The 15898-nt window shown below is 33.8% G+C and overlaps 1 protein-coding gene across 1 annotated transcript; it reads right to left on the bottom strand.

Annotated features, from left to right (window-relative positions):
- Window positions 1-14063: 14063 nt before the first annotated feature.
- On the bottom strand, window positions 14064-14726 carry LOC139854634 (uncharacterized). The gene has a single exon (XM_071843929.1). It carries the CDS (start codon window positions 14724-14726, stop codon window positions 14064-14066), a length of 663 nt encoding a protein of 220 aa, XP_071700030.1.
- Between the last annotated feature and the right edge of the window lie 1172 nt (window positions 14727-15898).

Raw genomic sequence — 15898 nt, forward strand, 5'->3', positions numbered from 1 at the left:
AAAAGTAAAAATTAAAAATCTTTTTGGTATTTTATCCCACTTTAATCAATCAAATATTATCAAAAATATACGCCTCTCTTTTCGGTAAAGTAATTTTGGTTCAACGACCTAGTTTTACTCCTGACGAATTTTTGAAATATTTTGGGTTGATTGATTAAAGATATTTATACCTTAAGAATAAACGGTAAATTTTACAGTGATGTAATAAATTTTTGTATGATATCAATAAATTCGGTTACGCATACCTAATTTTATTGAATACCAATTTAATACTTTATAGCGAACGATTCAGCGTTTATTATCAAAAGGTTAAAAGCAATAAAAATAAAAACTGTACATACTTACCTGTGAGATAGAATTCTCAGAGACCTGCTTTAGCCGACTTATAGGAGAGTCGTGTGATTTGATTTTCCATAGCTACGTAAGCATAACCTCGATTCTTCAATATCTTTTCTTCTAAACATATGAACGGTCCTTCTCTGCATAGAGTAACAAATTCGGTATTTGAATATGTTTGATTATTTGAACATTTACCTTCGTGTGACCATTTTCTGCATTTATAACATCTTTCAAGGTGTCGTGCTCTTCTTTTCGTTGCGGATTTTGATTTTCCTTTACCAAAATGTATCTTATGATGATCTTTTCTAAGTTCTTTTCTTACTCCGTCCATTTTTTCTCTTATGAATGATACCAGTTCACTTGGAAGTGTGTCATTATTACGTTTAGTAATCATAGCGTGTAGCATTAGAACATGGTTCAGATCAAAGGAATTCTTCATCTCGTAAAACCTAAAAAAATAAAAATTCAGAATGGGGGGAGAAGACTAGTTCTTTAGGGTCTGCTAGGGAAAGACCATTCGGATTCCATTCTCGGTAACTACATGAAAACAGAATATCTAACTCTAACAGAAATACCTATTACCCTAAAAAGATTCAATCCTTCCCACACTTAGTTAGCTGTGGTGTCGAAATTGTGATTAACTTCATCTTCAACTTCCATTGGACTATCTATGTAATGTTTAACTCTGTGACCATTAACTTTAAATTCAATCCCATTTGAATTTATTAATTCTATAGTTCTGTACGGGAAAACTCTTTTAACTATGAATGGTCCAGACCATCTTGATTTCAATTTTCCAGGAAATAGCTTGAATCGTGAATTGAAAAGAAGAACTCTGTCTCCTTCTTTAAATTCTTTTGAACTTCTGATTCTTTTATCATGCCATTTCTTCGTTCTTTCTTTATAGATTAACGAATTTTCATATGCTTCATGTCTTAATTCTTCTAATTCGTTTAGTTGACTTAACCGTAGACGTCCGGCTTCATGTAAATCAAGATTACATGTCTTCAAAGCCCAAAATGCTTTGTGCTCAATTTCTACTGGAAGGTGACATGCTTTTCCGTAAACGAGTCTAAAAGGTATCGTTCCAATTGGAGTTTTGTAGGCTGTTCTAAAAGCCCAGAGTGCATCCTCCAATTTCATGGACCATTCCTTTGGATTTGATCCTACAGTTTTCTCTAGAATACGTTTTAATGCTCGGTTAGTATTTTCAACTTGTCCACTTGTTTGTGGATGATAAGCGGTTGAGATTTTATGAGTTACTCCATATCTTTTGAGAACTTTCTCAAGTTGATTGTTACAAAAATGAGTACCCCGATCACTTATTAAAGCTTTCAGTGTTCCAAACCTTGCAAAAAGACGTTTTAAAAAATTGACTACAACTCGTGCATCGTTAGTTGGGAGAGCTTGTGCTTCCACCCATTTAGATACATAATCAATGGCAACGAGAATGTAGAGATTATTATGAGATTTTGGAAATGGACCCATAAAGTCAATACCCCAAATGTCAAATACTTCACATACTTGAATGACATTTTGTGGCATTTCATCACGTTGACTTATTTTTCCGGCCCTTTGACAAGCATCACAGGATTTGCAAAGTAGGTGTGCGTCTTTGAAAATTGTAGGCCAATAGAATCCAGCGTCGTAAACTTTTCTTGCTGTAAGTTGAGGCCCATAATGCCCTCCTGTTGGTCCTGTGTGACAATGGTTTAAGATTTGACTGGCTTCATTCCCGAATACACATCGGCATATTATTCCATCGGGACAACTTTTAAACAAATGTGGATCTTCCCAGAAATAGTGTTTTATATCACTAAAGAATTTCTTTCGTTTTTGGCACGACAATCCTTTTTCAAGGAATCCACATACTAAATAGTTTGCATAGTCTACAAACCATGGAATTTCACTATAATCTATCTTCAATAGATATTCATCAGGAAAGTTTTCTTGTATAGCCGATTCATTGAGAACTTCTAATTCAGGATTTTCAAGACGAGAAAGATGATCAGCTGCGAGATTTTCTGCTCCCTTTTTATCTCAAATTTCAATATCGAACTCTTGTAAGAGTAAGATCCAATGGAATAATCTTGGTTTAGCATCTTATTTTGAAAATAGGTATCTAAGAGCAGATTGGTCGGTATAGACCACCGTTTTAGCTAGAACGAGATATGAACGAAATTTGTCAAAAGCAAAGACAATAGCAAGGAGTTCTTTTTCAGTAGTTGTGTAATTCGTTTGTGCTCCTTGTAACGTCTTACTAGCGTAATAAATAGGTTGAAATAGTTTTTCAATCCTTTGTCCTAAAACGGCTCCCATTGCAAAATCACTTGCATCGCACATAAGTTCAAACGGTAAATTCCAATTTGGAGTTATCATGATCGGCGCATTAGTGAGTTTTTCTTTAAGAATATTAAAACATTTGATGCTTTCATCCGAAAAGATGAATGGAGCATCCTTTTCTAGGAATTTATTCATAGGAGTGGCAATTTTAGAAAAATCTTTTATGAAACGTCGGTAAAAACCGGCATGCCCTAGAAAACTCCTAACTCCTCTAACATTGGTAGGATATGGAAGTTTAGCAATTACATCTACTTTAGCTCTATCCACTTCAATTCCTTCCTTTGAAATTTTATGACCAAGAATGATGCCTTCTGTAACCATGAAATGACATTTCTCCCAATTAAGTACTAGATTTGATTGTTCGCATCTAATAAGCATTCGTTCAAGATTAACTAGACATGTTTCAAAAGTATCACCGCAGATTGAAAAGTCATCCATGAAAACTTCCATGCATTCTTCTATCATGTCGTGAAAAATCGCCATCATACACCTTTGAAAGGTTGCAGGGGCGTTGCAAAGTCCAAATGACATACGTTTATAAGCAAAAGTACCATAAGGGCACGTGAACGTGATTTTCTCTTGGTCCTCGGGTGTTATTGGGATTTGAAAATATCACGAAAAACCATCAAGAAAACAATAGTAACTATTTCCGGCTAATCTTTTCAACATTTGATCAATGAAATGTAAGGGAAAGTGATCTTTTCTGGTGGCGTCATTTAATTTTCTATAATCAATACAAACACGCCATCCTGTTACAGTCCTAGTAGGAATAAGCTCATTTTTCTCATTTGTGATGACAGTCATGCCACCCTTCTTAGGTATGCATTGAACTGGGCTTACCCATGGACTATCAGAGATTGGATAAATTAAACCTGCATCAAGTAGTTTGATCATTTCTTTCTTAACAACATCTTGCATATTAGGATTTAGTCTTCGTTGACGTTGCACATACGTTTTATAACCTTCTTCCATAAGGATTTTATGTGTGCAATACGAAGGACTTATGCCTTTAATGTCATGAATCTTCCATTCAATAGCTGGTTTATGAGCTTTTAACACAGAAATGAGTTGAGATTTTTTATTTTCAGTAAGAGAAGATGATATTATTACAGGTAATTCAGATTCACCATGTAAATAAGCGTATTCCAAATGGTTTGGAAGTGGCTTTAACTCTAATGTTGGTGGTTCTTCTATCGATGATTTATATCGATATCTGTCTTCCTCTTTTAACATTTGAATTTCTTCTGTTGTTGGTTCATATCCATTAGCCATAAGTGTAGCTAACATTTCAGTTTCATCAATTGGTTCAGTTCCTTCTCCTAAAGAACATTCTCCTGTTCCTTGTAATTCTGGAAATTCTTCTAACAATTATGCATGTGAATCTATAGTTTGAATATAATAACATGTATCATCTGCAGATTGCGGTTGTTGCATGGCTCTATCAACAGAAAAGGTGACACTCTCATCCTCTATACTTAGGGTCAGTTTCTTACCGAACACGTCTATTATTGCTTTAGCCGTGTTTAAGAATGGTCTTCCTAATATGAGAGGAACTCGAGAATCTTCTTCCATGTCCAGAATAACAAAATCTACTGGAAATGCTAAAGTACCAACTTTAACTAGCATGTTCTCCATTATCCCTCTAGGATATTTTACTGATCGATCGGCTAGTTGTATGCTTATTCGTGTTGGTTTCAATTCTCCAAGGTCTAGTTTAGCGTATAGTGAATACGGCATTAGATTTATACTAGCACCTAAGTCTTCCAATGCTTCTATTGAACTAAGACTACCCAGAAAATATGGAATTGTGAAACTTCCCGGATCTGATAATTTTTCTGGTATCTTATTCAACAACACTGTAGAACAATTAGCATTCATAGTAACAGCCGAGAGTTCTTCCATTTTATTTCTATTTGTGATTAGATCTTTCAGAAATTTAGCATATCTAGGCATTCCTGATATCACATCAATGAAAGGAAGATTTACATTTATCTGTTTAAACATATCCAAGAATTTGGATTGCTCGGCTTCAAGTCTTTCTTTTCTCATTTTACTCGGGTAAGGAAGCGGTGGTTGGTATGGTTTAACATAAGGTTTAGCCTTAACTGTGTTATCTTCATTAACCTTTTCAACTACCGGTTCTTTTTCCTTATCTTGATCAGGTTGTGGTTCTTGTGGAGTAGAAATAGCGTCATCAGAAATTACAGGTATTTCAGGTGGTTTAAGTGTAATACCACTTCTTGTGGTAGTGACTTTAGCTGTTTCATTCCGGGGGTTAGCATTTGTATTGCTAGGTAGACTTCCCGGTTTTCTTTCACCTATCAACCTTGCTAGGTTACTTACTTCTTGTTCCAAATTTTAAATCGAAGCTTGTTGATTTCTAAATGCTTGAGCATTTTGTTCATTGGTTTGTTTCTGAGATGTGAAAAACTGCGTTTTAGATTCAACTAGCTTCGACATCATGTCTTCAAAATTTGGCTTTTTATCATCGGTTTGTGGTGGTTTATTTTGAAAAATAGGTCTTTGCTGATTGTAAGCATTATTGGATACTTGCTGATTGCTAGGACCTTGTTGGTTGTTGCATGGAACAGTTCGGTTATAATTCTGGTTTTGATTGTAGATTGGTCTTGGCGGTTGATAATTATTCTGATAATTATTTCCAGGCCTTTGGTTCATGTATGAAACATTCTCTCTTTGTCCATTGTTTGTTAAATACTGAGATAATCTTTTGTCAAATGTGGTCCTCCACACTGCTCACAACTAATTCTTATTGAGTGAATATCTTTAGTCATCTTTTCCATTCGTCTCTCAACATCATCTATCTTTGCGGAAATGGAATCAAAGTCATGGCTAGAATCGGCTCTAGCCTCTTTAAATGATCTAATGATATCTTTTTCTTGGTGCCACTCATGTGAGTGGGAAGCAGTGTTATCAATAATTTTGTAAGCTTCAGTTGCTGTTTTCTTCATAATGGAACCACCAGCTGCTATATCGATGTCTTTTCGTGTAGTGATGTCGCATCCTTTGTAGAATATTTGTACTATTTGACAAGTGTCTAAACCATGTTGCGGACATCCTCTCAATAACTTTCCAAATCTTGTCCACGCCTCATATAGAGTTTCATTTGGCTTTTGCGTGAACGTAACAATTTCTCCTTGAAGTCTTACGGCTTTAGATGCTGGAAAGAATTGTTTAAGAAAATTTTCAACTAAAACATCCCATGTATCAATCGCCCCTTCAGGTAACGATTCTAACCAATCTTTGGCTTCTCCCTTTAAAGTCCAGGGAAATAACATGAGATATATCTGTTCATCCTCAACTTCTCGAATTTTAAATAAAGTACAGATCCTATTAAAGGTACGAAGATGTTCATTTGGATCTTCCTTCGGTGCACCACTAAATTGGCATTGATTTGTTACCATGTGTAGGATTTGTCCTTTGATTTCATAAACTGGAGCATTAATGTCTAGTTGAGTAATTGCGTGACCTTGGCCAGTGCGTTTAGCTCTCATTCGGTCTTCCATACTTTGAGGTTCCAGATTTTCCATGATTGAATTTGTTGAATCTGAATCACTAGAGGATTCTGATTTAATGGGTTGTTCCTCGACAATCTCTGTTTGAATGATTGGTGGTTCCAGAGGAAAGATTAATGGTTCAGGATCTCTGAATTGTCCCTGAATATCCTCCGGATTCTCAATTGTGAGGTCGGGTTCAAAAAATGGATTATCGGAAATTTGAATTGGAGTACTTGGTCGACTGGATGTCGATTCTAAAGAAAAATCAACGGCGACAATATTGGCTAGATGTCTTGATCTGGTTACAGGTGGTGAACGTATAAAAGGTGGTGAACGTTTTGCTTGGTGCATTCACTGAATATCCTATTAGTTATAAAAGATAAAAATTATATAAGTTATCAAATTAAAGAGACTTTTCTGCTTTTGCCCACGTTTCGAATAGCCAAAAGATGTAGCAGGGAGCCAGAACCCTTTAAATCGGAAGCTCACAACTCAGCCACTAACAAATCCAACTATTACTACGAAGCAGAAAATTTGGATGTCTATCAATTTAACCGCTTAAAATAATTTTTCGTTTTGATTTTTAAAGAAATTTTAGAGAAGAAATAGAAAATTCTATGTCCTAAAAACTAGAGCGGCGAAAAATAAGAAAGAAAAATAGCGCGTCGGAAAAACGTCAAAAAATAAATGGTCGAAAAATAATAAAAAGAACGTAGCGCGTCAAAACTTAAAAAGGAACTAAAATTTATAAACAGCGTCGCAAAATTCTAAAGCACCTAAATCTTAGTCTAAAGAAAAAGCACTTAAGGGATTTTACGGCAAAGCCTAAAAATCTAGAAATAAAAATAACTATGGCAAAAACTATGACTTAAAACTAATTACGAGCGAAAAATAACAAAAATATGCTTTAATGATTAAAAGATACGAAATATAAAAATAAACTTAAAGTTGTAAAAAGTACAATTTTTATAAAAATATTCTTTTTATATTATTTATTTTATAAAAGTATTAATTTTATAATTTATTAAAACTAATTAAAACTAAAAATACAAATTAAAACTAAAAACTAAACTAATTAATTAAATAAATAACCCAAATCTTAATTAATTAATAATAATAATAATTAAACTAACCCAAATTCTGTCGGCTTAGGTTACCAGGCATGTCAAATCAAGTCATGCGATTGCATGACTTGGATGTTAGAAATCCATGCGATCGCATGGAGTAGTGTTTCGGGCCAGGTGTTGGGCTGCTACAGTCCTCGGCCCGATTACTTTATATATATATTTTTCTGTTTTTAATATTTATATAAAAATATTTATATAAATTAAATAAAACTTTTTTTACAAAATAAAGAAACTTTATAATTATATATATATATATATATATATATATATATATATATATATATATATATATAACAAACTCTTAAAAATATATAAATTTTGTTTTTTCTTTTTATATTTTTGTATTTTTTTAAAAAATTAAAACGTATTTTGCCAAAAGTAAATTAAAAATCTTATATATATATATATATATATATATATATATATATATATATATATATATATATATATATATATATATATATATATATATATATATATAGCATTTCGCTTTCGGCGTTTAAGCAGTCCCCGGCAGCGGCGCCAAAAATACTTGATGTTAAAGCGAAGGGGTATAAAATAGTAGTATTTTTGCTACAAAATACTATTTAATACGATACAATTTTACACAAGTTATTTATTTATTTATAGAGTGGATATACCTAAACCTTGCTACAACACTTATAGGAAGTGTACCTAATCGTACAGTAGTGTAGTTTTTAGTAAGTCCGGTTCGTCCACAGGGAACTCGCCAAGTTTAACGCTATATTTTTAAAACTATATTTGTAAATAAATATATATATATATATATATATATATATATATATATATATATATATATATATATATATATATATATATATATATATATATATATATATATATATATATATATATATATATAAATATAAGTAGTATTATTATTATAAAAGGGGGTTTTTACCGTTTAATGACCGGTTTGTCGATTTTAAAACTTAAGTCGCAGTTAAAACCTAATGTAAAATCTTAAATATATAAAAGACTTAATTTAAAACGTAAAGTAAATAACAATAATTAAAGTGCGGTAAATTAAAGTGCGATAAAATAAAATTGCGATAATTAAAAAGTACGATAATTAAAAGTGCAATTAAATATGAAATGACAGTAAATAAAAGTGCGATATTTAAAAGTGCAATTAAATATGAAATGACAGTAAATAAAAGTGCGATAATTAAAAGTGCAATTAAATATGAAATGAGAGTAAATAAAAGTGCGATAATTAAAAGTGCAATTAAATATGAAATAAAGGAATTATGCTTATTTAAACTTCCGTAATTAGGATGTTTGACGTGTTGATTTTAGTTTATTCTCATGGGTTAATTGTCCTTTGTCCTGGATTATTCAATATGTCCGTCTGGTTTTTGTCCATAACAGTCCATCAGTCATAAATATAAAGTGCGAGTGTCCTCGTCAAATTATCCTTATATCCGAAGTCAAATATTTCAGCTAATTGAGGACTTAAACTATAATTACACCAAGTGTCCTTGTATATAATTCAACCCTTTTTTAATAAGTCCATTGACTATTAATCCATTCCCGTGTCCGGTTAAATGAACGATTATTAGTACTTATAAATATCCCGCCCATCGTGTCCGATCGAGTGTATTTGGTTATTTATAGGTACGTCCAATTGTAAATCTTTATATTACATTAACAAACTATCATTTAATTAAACAAATATAAAGCCCATTAATAGCCCATAGTCTAATTTCCACAAGTGTCGTTCTTTTGTCCAAACCTCAATTATGGTACAAAACCCAATTACCCAATCTTTAATATTTTAGCCCAACATCACGATTACTTCGGCTTAAATAAGCATAATAATAACTTAGCTACGAGACATTAATTTAAAAAGGTTGAACATAAGTTACAATGATTAATAATAGCGTAGCGTTACACGGACATAATTTCGACTTACACCCTTACAACATTCGCTAACATACCCTTATTATTAAAATTAAAATTAAAATTAAAATTAAAATTATAATATATATATATATATATATATATATATATATATATATATATATATATATATATATATATATATATATATATATATATATATATATATATATATATATTTACGTGAGAGATAGAGAAAGAAAAAGATGTGTTTTTGTTCAGCCAAAACACGTGAAATTTATAGATGTGGCCTGACAATTGGGGTCATGCGACCGCATGAAAATTGCTCTTCCAGGTCATGCGATCGCATGGCCTGCTTTTCCAGCTCACATATTGTTGTTTGCTTCTTGCCGACGGTTTTAAATAAATATATATAATATATAAATAATTTTAAGAATTATTTATATATTATATTATATTTATGTACATAGTTGACTTGTAATTTTTGCTCCGTTGCGTCGCGCGTTGAAAGTTGACTTTGGTCCCGGTTCCGGATTTTCGAACGTCCTTGCGTACAATTTAATATCTTGTATTTTGCGTTTCGCGTCTTGTACTCTTGTAATTTTGAGACGTTTCTCATCAATAATTTGAACCACTTTGATTGTACTTTGTACTTTTGAGCTTTTTGGTCATTTGCGTCTTCAATTCGTCGAATCTGTCTTTTGTCTTCACCTTTTATTATTTAAACGAATATCACTTGCAAATAGAACAATTGCAACCAAAAGCTTGTCTTTCTTGAGAGATAATGCTATGAAATATATGTTTGTTTTTAGCATTATTAGTATTTAAGGGAAGTGGTGGAGTGTTAAAAGAATGAGTCAAAAGTCTTGGATACAAAACATTTATCGGTACCCGAATCGAATAAGCAAGAAACGTAAGAGTTGTTGAGAAGAAACGTACCCGTGACTAGTTCATCGTCATCTCGGGCATCCTTGGCGTTAATGTTGAAAGTTCAACTGCGTGCGTTGGTTTTAACTTTATTCTTTGGGCATGCATTTCTAAAATGACCCGATTGGCCACATTTATAACAAACACCCATTTTTGGTACATTGGGCCCCTTTTGAGCGACGGGGGCGGTACTTTTACAATCATGGGCCACATAGCCACTTCTTTGACATTTGTTACAAAATGATTTGCCACATTCACTCAAATGATGTTTGCGAAAATTGTTACAATAAGGTAGGTTTCTGGCATACCCTATCTTGCAGTCGGAGGTGAGAGGCTTCTTGGCGAAGTTGTTGTTGTAGTTGATTGATGGGGAGGTTTCCCATTTTCTGTTGTTGCCACCCGATTGATTCTCGGCCGTTGGTGCCGGCGCTTCAATTTCATCTACCATTTCTATAAATTGGCGGGCCATCGTTAAAGCCTCTTGTAGGTTAGCGGGTTTGGATGACATTACACTGTGCCGAATGCTCTTAGGGAGGCCATCCATGTAAAGTTCAACTCTTAGGGACTCGGGAGTCATGAGGTTTGGACACATTAAGGCTAGTTCGGAAAACCGTTGATTGTAAGCTTCGAGGTCATTCCGGACCATTTTTAAGTTTCTTAGTCCCTGTTCGAGCCTTCGAGTCTCTTCACGCGGGAAGTATTCGATGATCATTCTTTCTCTTAATTCTGTCCAAGAGAGTGTGTGGGCCTCATCGGTACCCACAGATTGTACATACGTTGTCCACCATGAGAGAGCAATACCGGCGAAAGTGAGGGTGGAAAACTTGACCTTATCTTGGTCCCGACAACCGCTTATGCTAATAACGACTTTCGTTTGTTCAAACCATCGGGTGAGAGCAACTGGTCCCCCGGTTCCATCGAAAGTGGGAGGTTTTCACCCCATGAAGTTCTTGTAGGAGCACCCCTCGTTTGAATTATCGGCTCCATGATTGTTGTTGTTGTTGGAGGAGTTACCGGCCATGGCCGCATCCACGGCGATGGCTATCATTCGTTGAAGAGCTTGTTCGAGAGTCTCGGGAAGTGTATTGTGTTGACCTCGGTGTGCCATTGTTCCTTGAAAACGCAAGAATATCGTTGATTAGTATTCTCAATAATACTAATCGTGATGTGGAATAAGGATAAAGAGAAAATTTTACTTGACTCGCCTTAAATTCTTTATGTCATAAAGTAGGAACGTTCATATGAGTGATCGTAATATAATCCAGGAAATTATATTATCCTAATTCATATGTGCATTCGACATTATTTCACTAAGTCAAGGTGGTGTGTCAATCAAATTAAACAACGTGAGATTATGATGGAATAAGAGTTAGATATGAATAGAAGAGTTCGAGTATAAATGCACAAGTAGTCAAGTAATTCCTACTTCAAGTCTATATGCCGGGTGTAGTCTAGACTCACTAATGTACCCTATGACTCGGGGTTGACACCAATGAACTCTAAATCCCTACAACCAATACTCTGATACCATCTGTAGCGACCTGAAAAAATCATCATTGACGGCGCCGTCTACTTAGGTCCCGTTACGTGGTCATAAGTCTTTAAAATAACGTTTGACCAAAAATATGTCGCATTCATTTCAAATGTAAAGATTGTTTCAAGTTTACAAGAATAGTTCAACCACAAGTTATGTTACAATGTTATAAGTACAAATGAAACCTATGCGACACAATTTAAAATAAAGTCAAAAGACGCTCTATGTATGCATATATACTTGACATCCAATGCAAGTATCAAAATAATGAGCGGAAGCATGTATCACATATCGTTCAAAGACCTGAGAAAAACATAGAAATCTGTCAACGAAAACATTGTTGAAATCATAGGTATAAGTAAGTAAGTGAGTAAGTAAAATGAACCACAAGATTTATAACATTTCAATAATAGTAACCATTCCAAAAATTGTTATCACGAGCACCCAATTATCAAGGCTTAACTTTCCTTCCATAGAACCCCATCACAATAGTGTTAGATCATACACTGTTTCTCGAAAATATATTTCATCCGAAGTAACGATAGCGAACCGTCCGAATGTGGGTTTGTCAAACCCATATGGCCATACAACATAAGTTCTCGCTTACACCCGCAAGTGTAACTAATGATAATCGAATTGAGGATTTTGTTCTAACTCATATGTAAAATGTTTGTTTTCATACTTGTGTTCACTTTGTTAAATGAAACGTTTATGTTTTCTCATCCCAATGTAAGTTTAAAAGAGTAAAAGTGGGACTATGATCTCACCTTGAGTGCACGAGTAATAAAGTACTTCACAAGTAAACGTGTGCAAGGACAATTGCTAGTCTTGACCGAAACAAGTAGGTTGTATCAATAACGGTAAACACGATGGGTCAAAGTTGTTCAATTAGTCCTATGGCTCGTTACGACTCGATTACATATAGCATGTGAATCACGTTGCCAAGTTTCATGCATGATTCAAATATAAAAGCATGTTAGGATGATTGCATAAGTATTTGGTTAAGTTTAAACAAAAGTCGACTTTGGTCAAGTCAAAGTCAACGAAAAAGTCAACACGTTCAGATCGGGTCCTGAACTATTTTCTGAGGTTTTTAATCATATATAAGCATGTTAGAACAAGTTACATGTTAATCGGAGGTGCGTAGCATAGTTAGAATTAAACGGTAAACGACCAAACGAAACAGCCCTTGGTAGTTCATCTGGACGGCGTCCAAAATGGCTGAACGGCGTCCAGATGTGAAAGACAGGACGGCGTCCAAGATATGGGACGGTGTCCCAATGAACTACAGGTTGTTGAAACTGAAATTTCACAAGTCTCGAACAAAAACTCAAACAAACACAAATTATGAACCGAAAACACTTAAAACATGTATCTTATATCGTTGGAAAGGTATTTTGACGAGGAATACAACCAATCACATATCATCAAACAATTACATCATTTAAATGACCAAATCCTCGTCTAATGATCGTTAAAAGTTCATCATTGAAGTTTCAAGTTAGTAAAACACTTTTTATGATTCGGGAATCCAATTTACACATACGATATGCCATTTAGAAGGTAATTAAACATACATTGCAACTAAACACTTACTAACAACATTAACAAGCATTCAATGCATCAAAAGTTCATTTTAAAGCTCATCAAACCCTAACCAAAATCATGAATTCAACTATTTTGTAAATGAAGCTTTTCTAAATCAACCTACACATCAAATTGAAGCTAATGATGCTAGTAACACATTTAATACATGAAATTTAACATTTAAACAACATTTAATCATACAAAATTCAAGATTAAGCACACCCATTTTTCATATTCAAGCTAGTTACTCAAAACAACAAATCGAGCAAACCAAACACATATTCATGTTAGACTTGAGCCATAGATACTAATTAACACTTTTATAAGTCAAAACTATCAAGAACACAAAATCTAGTGTTTTTAGAAAGTTACCCAAAAAATATGAAGTTGGTATGGAATTGAAGAGGAAGATACAAGGATTCCAAATATGTAGTTTGTTTTAGTTGGTGCTTGCTAGATTCAAAATGGATGATGATTTAGTGAAATGGGTGTTTGAGAGTAAAAATGAAAGTAGTAGAGAAAGATGGGAGGTAATGAATGAAATGAATGGTGGTGGTGGATGTTGACTAGTCAAACTAGTCACATCTTTGATCAAATGACGAAATTAGTCCCTCGAGTTCGGATGCGGGTGCGTGAGTTAACCAAACGAATTATTTTGAAATACACGAGAGTAAACGGGAGATGTTATAATTCAAAAACGAAAATATTAAGAACGTTAACCACGGAGGATACGAATCTAGATACGAAAGATGTTATTAAAATAAAAAAACGGGCGTTAAAATAATTTTAACGAAAAAATGCGGGATGTTACACTAACCGGTACGGAGCTTTAGCAACTGACGTAGATCCCGACAATAATTTGATTTTATACTCCACTTCCCTAACTGGCGAAAAACCCGACAATTCATCTAGGAATACTTCAGGGAAGTAGGATACCATAGGGATGTTTGATACTTTCTTTTTCTCTTTCTTAGCATCGCTCACGTATGCGAGAAATGAATCACACCCTTTTGCAAACGATTTCTTGGCTTTCATCATAGAGATTAAGGGACAACCAAACCCACCCTGTTCTCCTCGGGCCACCACATATGTCTTGTCGATTAAAGGGAAATAAATTAATTTCTTATGACATTTTATACTTCCCTTATGGCAGCTTAACCAATCCAAACCTAGTACCATATCAAAGCTAGGTATTGGAATAACTAAGCAAGTCACAGGAAATACATTCCCATCTATTTCAATAGTCACTCCCGACACAGATGTTGTGACTGGAACCGTCTTACCATCTGCTACCTCTATTCTTAAAGGTTCATTCAACATATCTATAGGCAGTCTCAACTTGTCACGAAGTTCTACAAACATAAAGGAACGATTTTCTCCCGAGTCTAACAACATACGTGCTGGTATAATATTTACCAAGAACATACCGGTGATAACATCGTCGGTAGCAGTAGCTGCGTCTCCCGACATTTGGAAGGCTCTTGCTTCAAGCACGGGAGGTGATGTGTGCGAGGTGTAGTACGTAATACTATTAATTTTTACTACGAAATACTATTAAATACGATACAATTTGCACAAGTTATTTATTTATTTATTGAATGGAATATACCTAAACCTTCCTACAACACTTATAGGCAGTGTACCTAATCGTAGAGTAGTGTAGTTTTTAGTAAGTCCGGTTCGTTCCACAGGGAGCTAACTGAGTTTAGCGCTATATTTTTAACAACTATATTTATATAAAATATATATAATTATATATAGTAATATTATTATAAAAGGGGTTTTTTACCATTTAATGACCGGTTTGTCGATTTTATATTTTAAGCGTAAAGATAAATGACGATAATATAAATGACAGAATTTAAATTGCGATAAAGTAAATTGCAGTAATTAAATTGACAGTAAATAAAGGTACGATGAAATATAAAATAAAAGTATTATGCTTATTTAAACTTTCATAATCATGATGTTTGACGTTTTGATTTTAATTCATTACTCTGGGTTAGTTGTCCTTTGTCCTGGATTTATTTGAAACCTATCTGGTTTTTGTCCATAATAGTCCATCGGTCAAAATTATAAAATGCTCGTCAAATTATCCTTATACCCGAAGTCAAATATTCCAACTAATTAGGGACTTAAACTGTAACAAGGTCTTAATACTTTGTTAATAATTACACCAGGTTATCGACTGCGTGTAATCCAAGGTTTTAATACTTTGTTAAAAATTACACCAATTACCCTTGTATGTAATCCACCCTTGTTTTAATAAGATATGAACATTAATTTACCCACTTGATCAGTTTGAATAATCAATTACCCAACTCGAATAATTAATTAAATGATTGTAAAGGATGTCGTATAAATGTCACTAAATAGGACATTCATAATCATTTAATAATTATTAGATTAACTAATTTGAAGATAGGTTCGACAGGTTCCAATGAATTGTCGCTCAATTAGACAACACCCCCATCTATTAATAGTCCAATGTCCACAAGTGTCGGTCTTTTGTCCAAACCCTAATTATGGTACAAAATCCAATAACCCCGTCTTTAATATTTAGTCTAACATCACGATTACTTCGGCTCAAATAAGCACAATAATAAATTAGTTATGAGACATTAATTTAAAAAGGAAGAACA

This window comes from Rutidosis leptorrhynchoides, chromosome 6 (genome assembly GCF_046630445.1).
Source record: "Rutidosis leptorrhynchoides isolate AG116_Rl617_1_P2 chromosome 6, CSIRO_AGI_Rlap_v1, whole genome shotgun sequence".
NCBI lineage: Eukaryota > Viridiplantae > Streptophyta > Magnoliopsida > Asterales > Asteraceae > Rutidosis > Rutidosis leptorrhynchoides.